General features: G+C 48.4%; 2 protein-coding genes across 2 annotated transcripts in view; one reads left to right on the top strand and one right to left on the bottom strand.

The window, feature by feature from the left end:
- LOC119456444 (ATP-binding cassette sub-family G member 1-like) overlaps nucleotides 1-15,671 on the bottom strand; it is a 360,487-nt gene that overhangs the window by 182,329 nt on the left and 162,487 nt on the right. The window lies entirely within an intron of this gene.
- The window catches only part of LOC119456442 (ATP-binding cassette sub-family G member 1), a 65,044-nt gene that overhangs the window by 42,024 nt on the left and 7,349 nt on the right, over nucleotides 1-15,671 (top strand). The window contains exons 6-9 of the mRNA XM_037718229.2: nucleotides 4,023-4,146; nucleotides 6,105-6,219; nucleotides 6,726-6,862; nucleotides 8,509-8,610. Coding sequence (XP_037574157.1) covers nucleotides 4,023-4,146; nucleotides 6,105-6,219; nucleotides 6,726-6,862; nucleotides 8,509-8,610 — 478 coding nt within the window. The remainder of the gene's footprint in view (nucleotides 1-4,022; nucleotides 4,147-6,104; nucleotides 6,220-6,725; nucleotides 6,863-8,508; nucleotides 8,611-15,671) is intronic.

The raw sequence follows: 15,671 nt of genomic DNA on the forward strand, positions 1-15,671 counted from the left end.
AAGCCCTGGTGGATTTTCGTTTTAAAAGTGTAGTTACAGTCGTACGCTACGCACGTTTTTGGCACTTCACCGACGTAGAGCTACCGGTGGATATGCAACGCGGTACGCGGCACAAGTGCTGCAGCAGTCCGTGCGCTTTTGCATTTTTCGGGGGCTTGCCTCCAAGATCAGGCAGCGCGCGCGACCCTTCCAAAACGTTCCGCGACTAATCCGCTAGGGCAGGGCGCATGCGCCGTCGCGCCTTGAAAAAAGGCGGATTGTCCACCTCGTCGGGATGCCGTAAGGGGCTCTTACGTGTTGCCTCTATTAGTTTTTCGGTGGTAACAGGAATACGTATTCCCGTCAACAGCGTAAGTAGAAAGGCAGTGAAATATGTGAGAGATATGCGAAACATTAACGCTTTACTTTATCATGTTGTGTAAGTAGCTGCACTGGGTATCTGATCGTAGCCCCAATGTGCGCAAATACGTCGAACATTTCAGTGCTATGTCAATGCCATTTTACGCTCCTACAGTTTTTAGGACTGGTCTTTCTAAAAGCTACGAACAGATAGGTTTTGGCACCATATTCAATCCAGCAAACGGGCATTCACCGGTGCCTCTGTGGAATGGCGCGAAAATAGGCTGTCGGAAGCTGCGTTCGCGAGGGTTTTATTGCGATAGCTGCTACATGGACACTCCAGGCGAATTTCCACCGTCGCCGTGATGTGCCATATAAAGCACAAGTGCGATAACACGCGGCCGTGCGCCGTATGCTGTGGGTGCGAGCAAAAGCGTGCGAGGGTTACTGAGCGCGGCCGCGCGGACCCTACCTTGAAAGCGATCTGTGGTGGGTACAGAGTCTAGGCGCGTCGTGAGCTGATGGCTTCGCGTGCGCTGTGCTCTCGCCGTTTAGTTCACCTTGAAGAGAGAGGCAGCACGAAGGTCAATTCGCTCGCTGCTGCTGCCGCTGTTCCTCACGCCAGCGTTTTGACAGCGCGTGTCCGCGGCCATCGAGTGAGATGTGTTCATATTTGCCTGTGTACACCTGACACCATGCTTGTTAACTTAATAAGCGAATGTTTACTTGAGCACCTTCCTCCAGCTGTTGCCATACTCACCGGCTTCCGTGCGGCTTTGCAAACGCTCATCAAAGGAGAAAGAGGTCCAGTCATAGCGCAACGACTCGCTATCAAGTTCGCAAACGCCCAATAAGTGGGATGTGACCTTGTTTTTCAATGGATTCCCTCACACGCCGGCATACACGGAAATGAACGGGCAGATGACCTCGCTAAACAGGCACACGCCCTTGACGTACCCTACACCAACTTTGTTTGTCCCTTTCACGCTACTCGGCACGTTATCTCCAATGCCATTAGAGCCAAACACCCCTAAACGCGAGTCGCCTCTGGTGTTCCGCCTCGTCCCCTTCCAAAGTTGGGGCTCTCCCGAGCCGACCGGACCTTTCTCCTGCGACTTCACATTGGTTGTGCCAAAACGGCCCATCGCTTATCCGGCACCGGAAGTTCTGTCTGCCTCACCTGCAACGAAGGCTCAGACGAAACGCTGAGCCACATTCTCCTCGACTGCGCCGGCTACTCTCATGCCCGCGATTTACTAACAGCCGCCTAACGCCGCCTCGGACTTCCCACGGACAGTGTTGACACTTTCCCATTCCCACGCGGACATGCATCTGTAACCAAGCGAGCGTTCACAGCTCTGCTTGAGTTTTTCGGGAGCACAAACCTCTACACGCGGCTATAAGCCCCGTTTTTGCTCCTACTTCTTCCCCTCTTTGCCGTCTACCCGTTTCTCTCCTCACTCTTTTACTCCCATTACTCCCTCCCCGTGCAGTACTGCTGAGGTGACCTTCTAGCGAGAGACAGTTACAGTACTGCACTTTTATCTTCTCTTTCTTATTTAAAAGCCACTTACTACTTACATGTTTATTAAGCCGATAAAGCTACTATTCTGACTTAGTATGGCTTCCTAATAATTTGCTATCGCAGTCAGTGCGTCGCCTTTCGGGCCCAACTACGATAATTTTCCTTCGTAAGTACTGATTCGGGCCAGTGCCTTCGTTGAAAATTCATTAATTATCACGATTGGGTGTACACCCCGTTCTTACGAAGGCTTCTTGCGCAGGAACGCGTTTGGGAAACAGGGCGCACACTTGTGTGGTCTTTTACCACTTCCATCAATTTGCAGCACATTCAGTCACGTATTACCTTCGCGAAGTGCCGCTATTGGAGGCATAACAAACGACTGTAATTGACGCCGCGTAGACTATAAGTGGAAATCGCTTAGTTATTGCTGTCGCAGAAGACACGTGAAGCACAGCTTGGACACTGCTAGGCGATTTAGTGCGGCTAAATTGAAAGATAAGCTGAAGTGGCAGTTCATACAGAACTCACAGCAGTTCGTCAGAATAAAGTATTCCCTGCCCTGATATTCTCCCGTGATACTTATATTTACATTCTCGTCTCATTACGCGCCTGCCACAGCTGTCACTGTGCAAAAACCCTATAACATAATGCTGTTGCTGGCTTCACCAGTAACATCTTTAAACCTTTTTGCCAGTGGAGTCGGTTACCCTTGGTACAGCGATTAGCTGTGAAATACGCTGATAACTCGTCTTTAAAACTGACGGGGTTGTTTCCCAGCTAACACTGCTATATTTCATCTAATATAATAATGATTTGCGCTTATTGTTATCATATCCTGACTTTTTTGTAGCGTTAGCTACACTGGCCTAGCCAAGCCCGTTTCGCGCGGCACATCAAGAGCCGTGCTGCGCATGCGCAAGGATCAGTGATGTCACACGGCTTGCGCACCGGAGCCACCGGAGCCGGCACCTCTCGCGCACTCCGCCGCCGCCGCGCGCGGCTCACCGGCGCCGGTCTGCGCATTCCAGAGGAGTGACGTCGTAGCCGTGTAGACGCACTGGCGCCGGCGCTCGCTCGCTGTGCAGTCGCCGTCTGACACTGCGCTGGAGCCTCTGCGCTTCTGACTGGCGTTTGCCAGTGTGGTATAGCCGTGAAGAAGGAGAGCGCAAATGCTGCTCAACAGCGCAGAAGAACGGAGAAGCTTGACTCATCGGATCCCGAAGTAGTTGCCTGGCAATTAGCGGTTGAGCGTAGGAGGAATGAACAGAAGAAGGCTATATACATGTGCCACATAATACGTACACCGCGTGTGTGTCATTGGAGCAGCAGTAAGCATGACAATCAAGCTAATCCTTGACAATCTAGACAACCAGGAAAGCTAAGAATAATCAGCTGAACCTTTGCTAACGCTACGTATATCCTGGCATAGCTGAGCTAAGCCACTGCAACTTTTTTTCTTTCCATTATTGCTGGTGTACATAACTGTTTTTGCACTTTGCTTTGTGCTCGTACGACCTTTCTAGAAATAAGTGATGCGGTGCTCGAAGCTAGATTGCAAGTTTTTGTAGATATCAGTTTTGCGTAAGCATGGGGTAGAGCTTGTTTTCGCATCCTTAATTAATTGTAGCATATGCCTTCCTCGCATTGAAATGCTGTGTGTTGCTTACATTCAACGGCTTCCGTGCTATGGCTGCGCAAATTTGTACTACAGTTTTTTAAGCATAAAACGATTTTAGCTCCCGTTGTCGGCGACTTTCAAGTGACCTTGAGCCAAAAGCCAGAGCCGTTATCCGGGAACTCAAAGCGAGAACATGCCGGCAAGTTGCGAGAACAAAACGAGATCATCCGGGCAACTAGTCAAAACTTAAGAAAATGCAGTCTCTAGCCCCCAACCCTTTACACAGGACCGCATTACATACGCTAGTTACTCTCCAAAAAAGTTACAAAAATCACCAGCCCTTCCCCGTTCGAGAAAATGGGGGTAAGGGAAGATTGTCGTGTGTGTATCTGACCTACGTGGTGATTTTCTTCCTTTCTCTCTCTCGAAGCACATCTTTCTTCAATGAGACCACGGCTACAACTGAGTCATTATCAAATCCTCCGTAATAGTGAAACTGTTTAGGTCACACGGGTTCTGTCTGGTATATTTGTCATGCAGTGGCCTGGACAACGTGTCAAGTCTGATGTGCGTGCAGATACTTAAGCGGTTGGCTTCTATGGGACACACCGTCATCTGCTCCATACACGCACCTAGTGCCAAGATCTTCTCTTATTTCGACATGGTGAGATGACTCTTTAATCATAGCACACTGTTATTTAATTAGCATACATTTAGATGTATTCTTTGATAAACAGGCCTGTCGCGCCAAGTGTTCCTTCGAAAAATCTACGTCTGCGGGCTTTTCGTCATCAACAGACATATCCGAGGGAGGCTATGTCATAGATTCAGAGGTCATTGCTGTGATTGGCCGAGACATTTCAAGCACTTAGGGATCAAAAATTGGAGGACGCTTAATCTTCGCCTTTAAGAGTGGAACGCGATATCATTCAAAGATACCTGAGTGGATTTGTCAGGCTTCCTGGCAACTGTAGCTTTCTTTTTCCTCCAACTTAGGCGAGCGCTATCTGGATAATATTTTTTGCAAGCTTCATCGACCGGAGTGCGCCGGTGTATCAGTGGTAGAAATGCTGGAAAAGGGGTTTGTATTTGAGTTCCCGCGTACCAGAATTATGTTTTCTCGTACATTAAAATTACAATCCAACGCTATCATACCTGTAGGTTGTGGTTAAGTCGTACTTTAAAATTTTTATGACGCATTTTACTTTGAGAAATTCAATTGTTTCACCAACGCCTCTGCGCCACGCGGAAGGCCTGCATGGTCGGGGTGGTTCGGGGTGATTTTCTTAGCCGTAGACGCCGCACGCCGAGACCGACGCCGATGCCGGATTTTCTGCGACACGGGTGCCTTAACGCTGTCGCATTAAATAGTCACAGGCCTGCGCGGCACATGCAGCACAGTCGCAGCATAAGCTGGAGGAGTGGCTCTATAGGAGCTCGAGTTCCGGCACCACGCACTACAGGGCTTTCGCGGTGAAGTATCTTCGTGTCGTTTTCACTAGAACGATCTGAACTGTGCGCCCGACGTCGACGGCGAGCTGCGACTTGTGCTGCTCTCTGTACGGCGGTCTGCTGAGCCCGACGTTGCCTGGTTGCAGCCGCGTGCGTAGCTCTACGATTCGCTTCTTCAGCAGCGGTTCGCACCTTGCGAGGGGACGCCATAACGTGTGGAGGACGCTGCTAATTTCGAACTAGCCCAGCTTTTTCGTTGGCGCCGTCCACAGTGGTGGGCCGAGCCCGGAGATAGTGCACTCCACAGTTCACATTGGTATGTGCCGCTGAGTATGTGCCATCATGGTCACGTCATCCAACGCCATTGTCGTCATATAGTCGTCGTCATCCCATTCTCGTCGTACACTCGTCATCAAGCCATTGTGGTCGCTGTCGTCTTTATACTATCTTCATCAATGCAGCATCGTCATCCCGTTTTCGTAGTACCGCCGTCGTCATAGAGCCTTCGGCTTTGCCTGTATGTACACTTAGACCGCCGGTAAGGGCTCAGACATCGGAGAGGAGCATCGGTTAGCAGTTTAAACGAGAACGTTACAAAGTATCCTTTACACTGAAATGTCGTGGAAGAAGCGGGACCTTAACCCTAAGCGATTCGGGGAGCTCGAGATCGTGAGCGAGAACATCTAGCCCACACCAGAGCTAACGCTTAAGCATTCACGTACGTTACACACCCGTGACCATCCTGTGAGATTTTTTTGCTCTGCTGAACCTATTGACGGCTTATCGCTGGACGTTACAGAATGCCTTTCACGTAGAGCGTTGGGGAAATCTGACTTCCGAAAAATTTAGTTCTTGCTATTTTTCATACGATTATTATGCACTGACTGGACCAGTTGAGCACGAGCTACAAGAAAGGGTAAATAAAGATTTCCTGTTCAATGAAACCACAGTACGATAAACCATACATTTACAGTAAAGGAGCAATGCACCATGGGTTGATTCGTGTTATGTTGTGAACGTATTTGTTGCAATGCTTCCAGATTGCAATAAGCAACTAACTTGACAGAAGCCATATTCGCACGAGAATCAACGTTATGCTAAAATTGCTGCGTCAGTGATACAGGCGAACCCTTCGTGTCACTATAATGTCTCATGCCTTTCTCTTCGCAGCTGTACATGGTTTCTGCGGGGCGTTGCATCTACAACGGCGAAGTGAATGACCTGTTAGGCTTTCTGACGAGGCATGGTCTGCAGTGTCCGCAGTTCCACAACCCTGCCGACTACAGTGAGTTGCACAAACGAAAGAAATTATTCAATTTGCAATACAGTCACAATGCACGGTAGGCACCATCCGCACATGAAGTTTCTGGCTGTAATTTTGTAAAGCAATTGATAATTGAGAACGAAAATTGACACCAATTTAACCTGCAAGTATGCACAACTAAGGCACTAGATACATCTGTGAGTTATTTTTGGGTAAGATTTATAGACTTCTGAGCAATTTAGTTGAAGCAGCTACATCAGTGAGGTAAATCTTTCTTCCCCTTAGGTCAAAACTTTGTTAGCATGCGGGTTAACGGAAAGGAGAGCTGATTTGAAAACGAAAGGAGTATATTTGCGTACATTACAAGATCAGCGGCTTCATTATAATACCCGCGATAGTAAGAAAGAAGCTCTGGGTCTGTTTTTCGACGTTCCATTTCGACGTCCTTTTGAGCACAGTTTCATTATATGAGTAGGGAGAGTGTATGTTTATTGCAGTACTGACCTAACATTGCTTTTTCTCTGCAGTCAGCGAAGTGTCGTCGGGCGACTACGGTGACTACCGCGACGTACTGAGCCGCGAGTTCGAACTTCCCTTGCCGGACGGCAGCAATGCCGCTAAAGGCACGATGACAAAGTACGGCGGGCTCATCATGACCAGCGAGGTGCGTCGAGAGGTCCTTGTTACACGGTGGCAATTCCCTTTCAACAGCTGTGCGGCGTGCATCGTATGTACACTGCGCCTTGAATGTAGTTGTGTCATTGATTCTGTCGACGGCCATACTAGGTGAGCCCCTTAACCATTTGTCATATTACACGAAGGGAACATATTTCGTCCCACTAGTAAGCTGCTCAAAACAATCTTACGTACCCGCGTCAGAAGGGCTAAAACCAAGATAGTGAGGTCAAAAATAGCTAATCCGGGAGTCCTGAGCCTACCAAAAAGATACGGACTGGGGCCTTAGTCCTGATAAATATTTCCTACTCGCTGTCCTCCTGCTCCTCCTTTATCAGTGTTGTTCGCACTGGCTATTCTGTTCTTGTGTTGTGGCGACCGTGCGGTCTATACATACAATTTCATTTCTGGTGAGCTTAACCTAGAAATGCAAATAATGAAAACTGATAATGCGCTGCATGCGCTAGTTTACCAACCTCTTTTTCAGAGGGGCATTTGCACGTGAATATCGACGTCATGTACGTCGAATGTGCCCGCACGTATGTAGCACACATTTAAGAGGGCGCTTTAGCTCGGCTACAACTCCGAATTTTATACTCAACATGCACGAAAACATAGTAATGCTCTCCTTGGTCGAGCGTGGGAGTTCAACAAACTTTACTGCATTTAGGACAGAAGGTTAAATTCTGCAGACCGCTGGAAGCCTGATTTTGATTTAACTCCTCGAAATTTTCTCAAGGTTTGCCAAACGTTGCTACTAAAAGGGTAACCTGATACACAGCGCTCTATACTCTAATGGCTACTAGCGTCCGACATCAGGGCATTGGCTTGAGAGATTTCACAGGCAGAGAAATATTATTTAGGTGATTTCGTAAGTGGGTCTGAATTAATGTTGTCGAAAGTAGAATTAAAGTTGTCGAAAGTGTATTGAAAGCTGTACGAAGGCTGTCAAGGGTAAGCCAGAGGCTGTCGGAGGCGAGCAGGACGTTATCGAAGACATAAATGTGGGAGTTCCACAATGGCAGGCGTACGAAGGTTCAAAAAGCTATCATCGGTCTATTCTATCGCATGACAGAGCAAGCAAGTCGAACTTCGTTTCTTCTTTTTTGTGGCAGATATCAGTGCTTCCAAGAAATTGCTTGAATAAGTTAAGAGTGCAATCGTTTAGACAATGCTCCCATCTTTTCTAAATCTAATTACCATGGCTGAATAGCTATGATTACTGTTAACCTTTGTATTACGTGAAGTAGACATTAGCGCATTCAGCAAACATAAATATGGATGCTATAAGCAATGTAGTTTTCACGTTCAAGTAATAATTCCGCAAGCGAACGTAGTATCGCCAAGGCTTAACGTCGATATCTCTCACGTGTTTAAATAAGAGAAATAATATTTTCAAAGCCATTTCTTTCTCCTGCAGGAATAAACGTTTGCTGTAAGGAAATAATGGCGATGAAATAACAAGAAACTTATCGTGCACCCCCATCCAGGCTTTCGGGAAACTAGTCATAGTTAAAAAATAATGCTGATTCCGCCTCAGTTGTTTTTTCCCAGTATTCCTTAGGTAGTGTTCACAGGTGTGGACAGCATAATATTTATTGCTCCCGCCTTGTTATTTATTCTTTATATCCACAGCAAAAGGCCGAGGCTAACCGGATGTACTCTTTCAAAGTCAACCAGTTTCATCAGTTCCAGATTCTCCTGAAGAGGTGCTGGCTTTCGGTTTTCCGTAACAGGGTCAGTGTTTTATTTATTTTCTGATCAAATATTTACTCTTTTGTTAACATCTAATGAGTGACGTCTTTTTTTATGTATCTAAACACTAGAGCACTGCACGGGCTCGGGCTTACCCGAAAGCCCGGGCCCGGCCCGGCGGTAGGGCAGTTTTTTCACAGGATCGGGCCGGGCTCGCGCACGGCATGTGCTTTTTGACCCGGGCCCGGGCCGGGCTCGGGTATTTTGACGCGGTCCCAGGCCGGGCTCGGACTTTCTGGTGGTGCGCATGTAACGTGCAGCGAGTTATCCTCGCGCGTCTCGACTCTGAAAGACATGTTGCCCCGGCGCAGCTGGAAGCCAGCAGTGCTACTCCTGTGTACTTCCCTTTTCTTCTTCCGTCGTATTTTGAGCTGTTTGAATAGAACGAAAAATCCAGAAAAACCGAAGTCACCTCAAACCAAAGGATGCCATTGTATTCTATACATAAATCAATGTAATTATTGCTTTCAGCGCGGTGCAAGCGCGTTCGCGACTTGCTCATTCTTCAAAGGCGAATTGGTAAAACGATGACTGGTAAGATAAGTCGTCAGGCGGCTGAAATATGGCACTGCGTCCATCCATGATTGCACGCATGTTCTCAACCGGTCGCCTAGCAGCAGCGCATTACGCTGCACCATGGAGGAACGAGAAGCTTTCTTTCTCCATTTACTCCATACATGCGCTGCGCTCACTACCGGTCGTGGCTGCGCTTCGGCTATAGTGCACTAGAATACGGTTGAGTGGGATGAGCGGCTGGGGCGGCGCATGCGTTACAGTGAGGCGCCTGACGTGGAAAAATACTGTGGTGGCGCTGCGATATATAGAAGTGGATTGGGCCGCATCAAGGTCACGCCGTTGGAAAATGATGGCGATACTGCTCGGCAGGGTCATTCGTATACTACTTCGCGCTCTGGTATTGGCGTTCAGACTGCTCAAATGGTGTTCACAATTGCACATGGCATGTATTTATGCCTTAAGAATAAATTCCTTTCATTCTCTTCTTTATTATTATTTTTTTAATGCCGCTCCGTGATCTTTTTCGGTCTCGGGCCGGGCTCGGGCCTAAGGTAAAGGGGGGGCGGGCCGGGCCGGGCGGGTAACGTAGATTATTCCCGGGCCCGGGCTGGGCCCGGGTCTCGCCATAAATCTTTTGGTCGGGCTCGGGCGGGCAGCCCAACATAAAAACGGCCCCGGGCCGGGCCCGGAATGAAAAAATCGGCCCGCGCAGTGCTCTAATGGACCCAACACCCGCGTGTGTGTCAGTTCATTAATGCATGATCCACAAGCATGAAAGCCTTAGGATGTGACAGTGGTGCGACGAAATTAATTTCCGACTTTACACAGCCCTGTAGTCACGGTGAATAAAATAGATATATTTAATTTTAGTTACTGCGCAGCACTATCTACCCCCCCCCCCCCTCCCCAGAAAAAAAAAAAAAAAAACTCTATCAATACAAAGCAAAATGCGGTAGACTAGTCTCCAAAACTTGTTTTGGTCCTTCTCTTCTGCAAGATGACGTTACACCCAATGTCCGAAATTTGGGAAAGCATTAGCAATATGGTGAGCATTATAAGGCAACGTTCATCTTCTGCTATTCCACCTAACCTTTGAGTGCTGCTGATGTGTTGTTTTCGTAGCTTCCAATAGAGCTGGCCATCTACTCTACCGCAAACAAATGATGCACGTTGACTGTTGCTGAAAATATGTTTAGCTGAAAACACGTGCGGAACTATCGCTATTTATTTCATTATGCACATAAATGATATAATTATTATTGTTCATAATTTTCTTGCTTGGAAAGGACGTTGCGCATTGGCGAGGCTGATATTTTCGCAGAAATCTAGACTAATCCATGCACCGCCTATTGCTCACATGAATTCTGGCGCCAGTTTAGCCACTTGTAGACGTGATCAGAGGGTAAAGTTTATCATGTTATCGAGGGTTGCCACTCTCAAGCAAAAAATACAAATTTGTCACATTATCTAGCAGTAAGTGCTAAGTGAAGTGAACCAAGATTCATTGCTGCTGATTCCTATCAGATAGTCTGGGTTAACACTATGCGTCACTAGTCATTAGGTAATAAAGCAAAGCAAAGATACCTTTGCACTACTACTACTACGTTAAAGGGAAGAATAGGAGGTGCCGCCGTGAGCAAGGAGTGCATATTAAAGCATATGCGTGTACAAGGACGTTAAGTCTGCGCATGAACTTAAATATCATACTGCAGTGTGATGTCATCATGCCACCATCTCATTTCAAGAGGAGTTCAATCATCATCATAATCTTCATTATCATCATCTGACTACTTTTTGAGCACCCATGACTCTCGACAATATATATATATATATATATATATATATATATATATATATATATATATATATATATATATAGCTCACTTCACACTTGAAAAAAATATTTTTTTCAAGCGTGAAGTGCGCCATGTGTGGAGTGGCGACTTTTTTCTCGCTGAATTCGGTAGCTCAGATGAGAAAAGGATAAAAAAGTGGACCCTTTAGCAACTTAGCATGGATCTGAAACGCGCGTCAAGCCGTGGTCACACACGCAGCAGACAGTCTCGTAGCCAGTTTGAGGCTCCAGCACGCAGGAAAGGCAGTGATAACGGCTTTGAAGTAACCCTTCGCTGTCGAAAGGTAACCAGGATGCCGGTGAAAATGGCAAAATACGAGCGTTCATGATAAAGCACATAAGAATCTCGCAGTTTTCTCGTGTTTTACCTCTATAACCTTACTCTGGAAACAAATAATTTTCGGCATTGCTAGTCGCTTAATGACTAATTTAGCTTGATGCATTATCGATTTATAATTGAAGCATTCAACATTCGGTCTCTCATGGTTTCATCTACTTGTCTGTGGGATAGCGGTCATATTAACAGCGAAGATGTTTAAGGCAGCCGTAATTTGTTGTTCGTGGTTCGTATCAAGAAACTGCCGCGCCGTAGCCATGCGAACCAGGAGGGCGCCGCGGCGCATGCACACGCGGTCTCCTCCTCGCCAGCTTCCTCCCTTCCCGACCCCCGCCTCACTTCTCTCTGCGGCGGGCTGAGCCAGGAGGAAAAAAATCACAGCATATCCACGGGGTGAATGATGATGAGTGGGCGAAGCTCCGGAGGGAATCATCGGATCTCCCGCTTAAGGGAACGCTAGCACAAACGCGTTAGAAACGTGCAGTACTCTCTAGTAAGGGGGAGCGGCCACAGCGTCTTACGCAGCCATTTACACATGCCGGAACGTGCACCGCGTTTGCCGATGCCATCACATGACTGCTGAGAGAGTATACCCCCGTATTCATAAACGCTCCTCGACTTGAACTTGACTTGCCACCGCTTTGGGCAGCGCGTTCGAAACACGTTGAAGGTAAGGCGGAGAGGCCACAGCGTCTTACACCAGCCTCTTACACGGGCCGTAACGCGCTAGCACAAACGCGTTAGAAACGCGCTAGAAACGCGGCCTTTCGTTAATGTTGGGTATTTATTGCCATCGTGGTGCGTGTGTCCATGTCCGCTTCGTGGCGTAGTGGGCTAACGCCGCGCGCTCGGAAGCGAGGGGTCCCTGGTTCGATTCCGCGCTACGGACACAACTTCGGAATTTTTTTCTCATTTTTCTCAGACTGGTTACACAATACTGGTTACACACTACTACTACGACGACGGGGACGGAACGGGTGCCGCCATAAGGAGCTTCGCCCCTAAAAAAAATCACACCATATCCACGAAGTGAATGATGATGAGTGGGCGAAGCACCGGGAGATCATTCGGGTAAACCACAGCTACGGACGAGAGATAAAGAGAGCGCGCGTCGGGAACGAATGCCCTTGTGCACCGCAGCGCCCCTAGCTACGGACGAGAAAGAAAGAGAGAGAGCGCGTCGGGAACGAGAGAAAGAGAACGCGCGTCGGGAACGAACGCCCTTGTGCACCGCAAGCGCACGACGGACGAGAGAGAAAAACGCTGGAAGCGTTCTCCGGAAGCCAGAAGCTGGCTTCCGGAACCGGAAGTGGAAACGGAAGCGGAAGTTGGCTTCCGGTTATACTATACATATACATATATATGTATATATGCGTATACATACATACGTAGCGGTCTCCATGCCAACCAGAGCTACGGACTTCTAGTGAACACTTCATAAAACTACATGCGGCGTCTCTTTCACGTACGGACACACAACGCCATCTATTGAGCTATTCATAAACTGGAGGTGGCTACATACTACTACTACTACTACTACAGAGGAGGGAACGACCCACACCCTAAGGCAGCCTCGCCCCTAAAAAAGGCGTAAGCTTGCACTAGGCCGCGCAAAGCTCAAGACACAGCGAAGCTGGCCGATTGATATCGAGCGGCTAGCCTCCAACGCGTTCGGCGTCTGCAAGCAACAGCGTTCTTGGCACTGTGCCAACCTTGGTTAGCCTGCCTGCGTTTGTGGCATGTCAGTAACGCTGTTGCTCGTAGGCGCCGACGCGTCCAGCTCTGCAAAGGGCTCAAGAAGGCGGACGAGAGAATTTCTTCGCCTTATCACAAATACGCTACTGTGTCCGGCAACGCTCAAACATTTTGACTCTTCCTTTTCCGGCCTCTGCCAGTACTGTAGGGAGGTGTTTGACACCTACCACATGGTGTGGGCATGCCAACTCAATCCTTCTTTAACCCCCAACCCAACCCGAGAGGCTTGGGAGGCGGCCCTGCTCGGCTGCCTGGACCTTTCGGCCCAACAGGCCATGTTCCGGCGTGTCAGGGCAGCGGCCACGACCAATGGCGTCCCTGAATAGGGACTCCACCTAGTATTGTAAGGGAGCTGGTCCACTAAGGGCTGGTTTTCCGAACAACCTCTCCGTAAATAATACTTTAATAAATGTTCGCGCTAGTCACGCGAAATGTCGCCAACGCGTTCGGCGTCGGCAAGCAACACCGTTCCTGGCATGTCGCAAACGCAGGCAGGCTAACGAAGGTTGGTACAGTGCCAAGAACGCTGTTGCTTGCCGACGCCGAACGCGTTGGAGGCTAGCCGCACGATATCAATCGGCCAGCTTCGCTGTGTCTTTAGCTTTGCGCGGCCTAGCGCATGCTTTCGCATTTTTAACGCGATAGCGCTTAGGGCCCCGTGTTGCGTAAAATCTGGCGTCGGCAGCCGGCGTGTGATCGCGGGTGGCGGAGAAAATCAACCAACCACATCGACCGCGCAGGCCCCCTACGTGGTTCAGGGTTTTGGTGAACAAAAATTAAATTTCTCACTGTGAAATCTGTCAGAAAAATGGTCAAGTACGACTTTACTATTCGGCGTTGGATTCGCCGTTGGATTGTTTAATAATCGGCGTCGGATTGTAATTTGAATGTACGAGAAAACCTAATTCTGCTGCGAGGAAACTCAAACAATTCTACCAGACCTGTGCGCGTCGGGGCAATTGCAAAGAATGAATAAAATAATAGAAAAGGTGCTAGGACCTTCACATTTTAATATACGACCCCTTATATTGCCCCTGGAAAAACGTCGTTCCAGCAATGCATTTCTGTTTAAAAGTGAAGCCGACTTTAAGGGGATCGGTGTAAGCTTGGCCTTTGTAAGCTGGCTTTCTCACGTTCAGCGTTGAAGTGAATGAAGCCTACTTGCCGTGTGCGAACGATGCGATGTGAACGGGTCCCGATAATGCTATCGCGTTCTGCTTTTAAAGGCGAAGCTTAAGCGTCCTCCATTTTTTCCCATAGATACTTTGCCGGCGCGAACGCGGGAAACGGGGAATGCGGGCGGCGTTGGCAGCAGCTCTGCGCGTGGCCTCGTTAATGCTGCTACAATTTCTTTCTGTATCTCGCTCTCATTTTCTTTTTCCCTGTCCCGAGCATTGCGCGTGCCGCGCGCATGCTCTCCTTTCCTCTCCTTAATGCCCCATGTCAAGGCAACATGTGCACGGCACGGAGAGGAGGCGAGGCACACGTCGCTTCGCGAGGTGGTTGCTAGGCAACGCAGTGACGTCAAAGCTCGGCGAGGTGTTTCGACACCCGTCGCCACTTTTTACGATTAGCTATAGACCAGCTTCTGCTGTTAAAAACCTATGATGCGAGCGTAGTTCTCACAAACATATGAGTTCTAGATATGGCATTTACCCGCCGTGGTTGCTCAGTGGCTATGGTGTTGGGCTGATGAGCACGAGGTCGCTGGATCGAATCCCGGCCACGGCGGCGGCATTTCGATGGGGGCGAAATGCGAAAACACCCGTGTACTTAGATTTAGGTGCACGTTAAAGAACCCCAGGCGGTCCAAATTTCCGGAGTCCCCCACTACGGCATGCCTCATAATCAGATCGTGGTTTTCGCACGTAAAACCCCATAATTTAGTTTTTAATTTTTAGATATGGCATTTGCAATGATAAAGTAAATTTTTCATCAAATTTTGATAAACATCCAGAGCTATTCCAGAGGTTTTGATGATATGGCGATGGGTGACAATGCAAAGGTAGAGTTTGACTCCGGGGAAGTCAAGCGTTCGCAACATCGTTATACGCGTAAGCGAATAGCTGGACCTCTCGTCACGTGCTGTCGCGCTATCGCGTGAGAGCTTTAGGAGATTGCTCTCCTATTCTCCCGCCACCATCTCCTAATGTGGCGGCTGTAGCAGATGGCCACAGATGTACAAGTTGACATTTATGTTCTCTTTAGGGAATTACGCAATGAAAAAACAAGTACTACCTTAATGCCCTCACTGCAACAAATACAGGCCTTCAAGAGCATGATTTATTTAATAAAGCGGATAGCTTTCTAGAAGCGTTCGGCAATTCACTTGCATTGCAATCTTCGTCAATGATTTCTGCGCAGTTTTAAAGAGTTTACATTCTTTCGGAACCAACCGCGATTTCTTGCGACTGTCTAACCGTTTTCGTGGGTCGATCCCGAAGATAGTGCAGTCTAACACAGCGCTAAAAGCCGCGCGGTGGTACGGTTCCACCACGCGGTGGTGTTACCGTGCGGTTCCGCAACGTGTAACTGTGCTAAGAGGAGCGTTCTCGCATTCTTTACTTGCGATAGCTAGCG

This window comes from Dermacentor silvarum, chromosome 6, assembly GCF_013339745.2.
Source record: "Dermacentor silvarum isolate Dsil-2018 chromosome 6, BIME_Dsil_1.4, whole genome shotgun sequence".
NCBI classification, from domain to species: Eukaryota; Metazoa; Arthropoda; class Arachnida; order Ixodida; family Ixodidae; genus Dermacentor; species Dermacentor silvarum.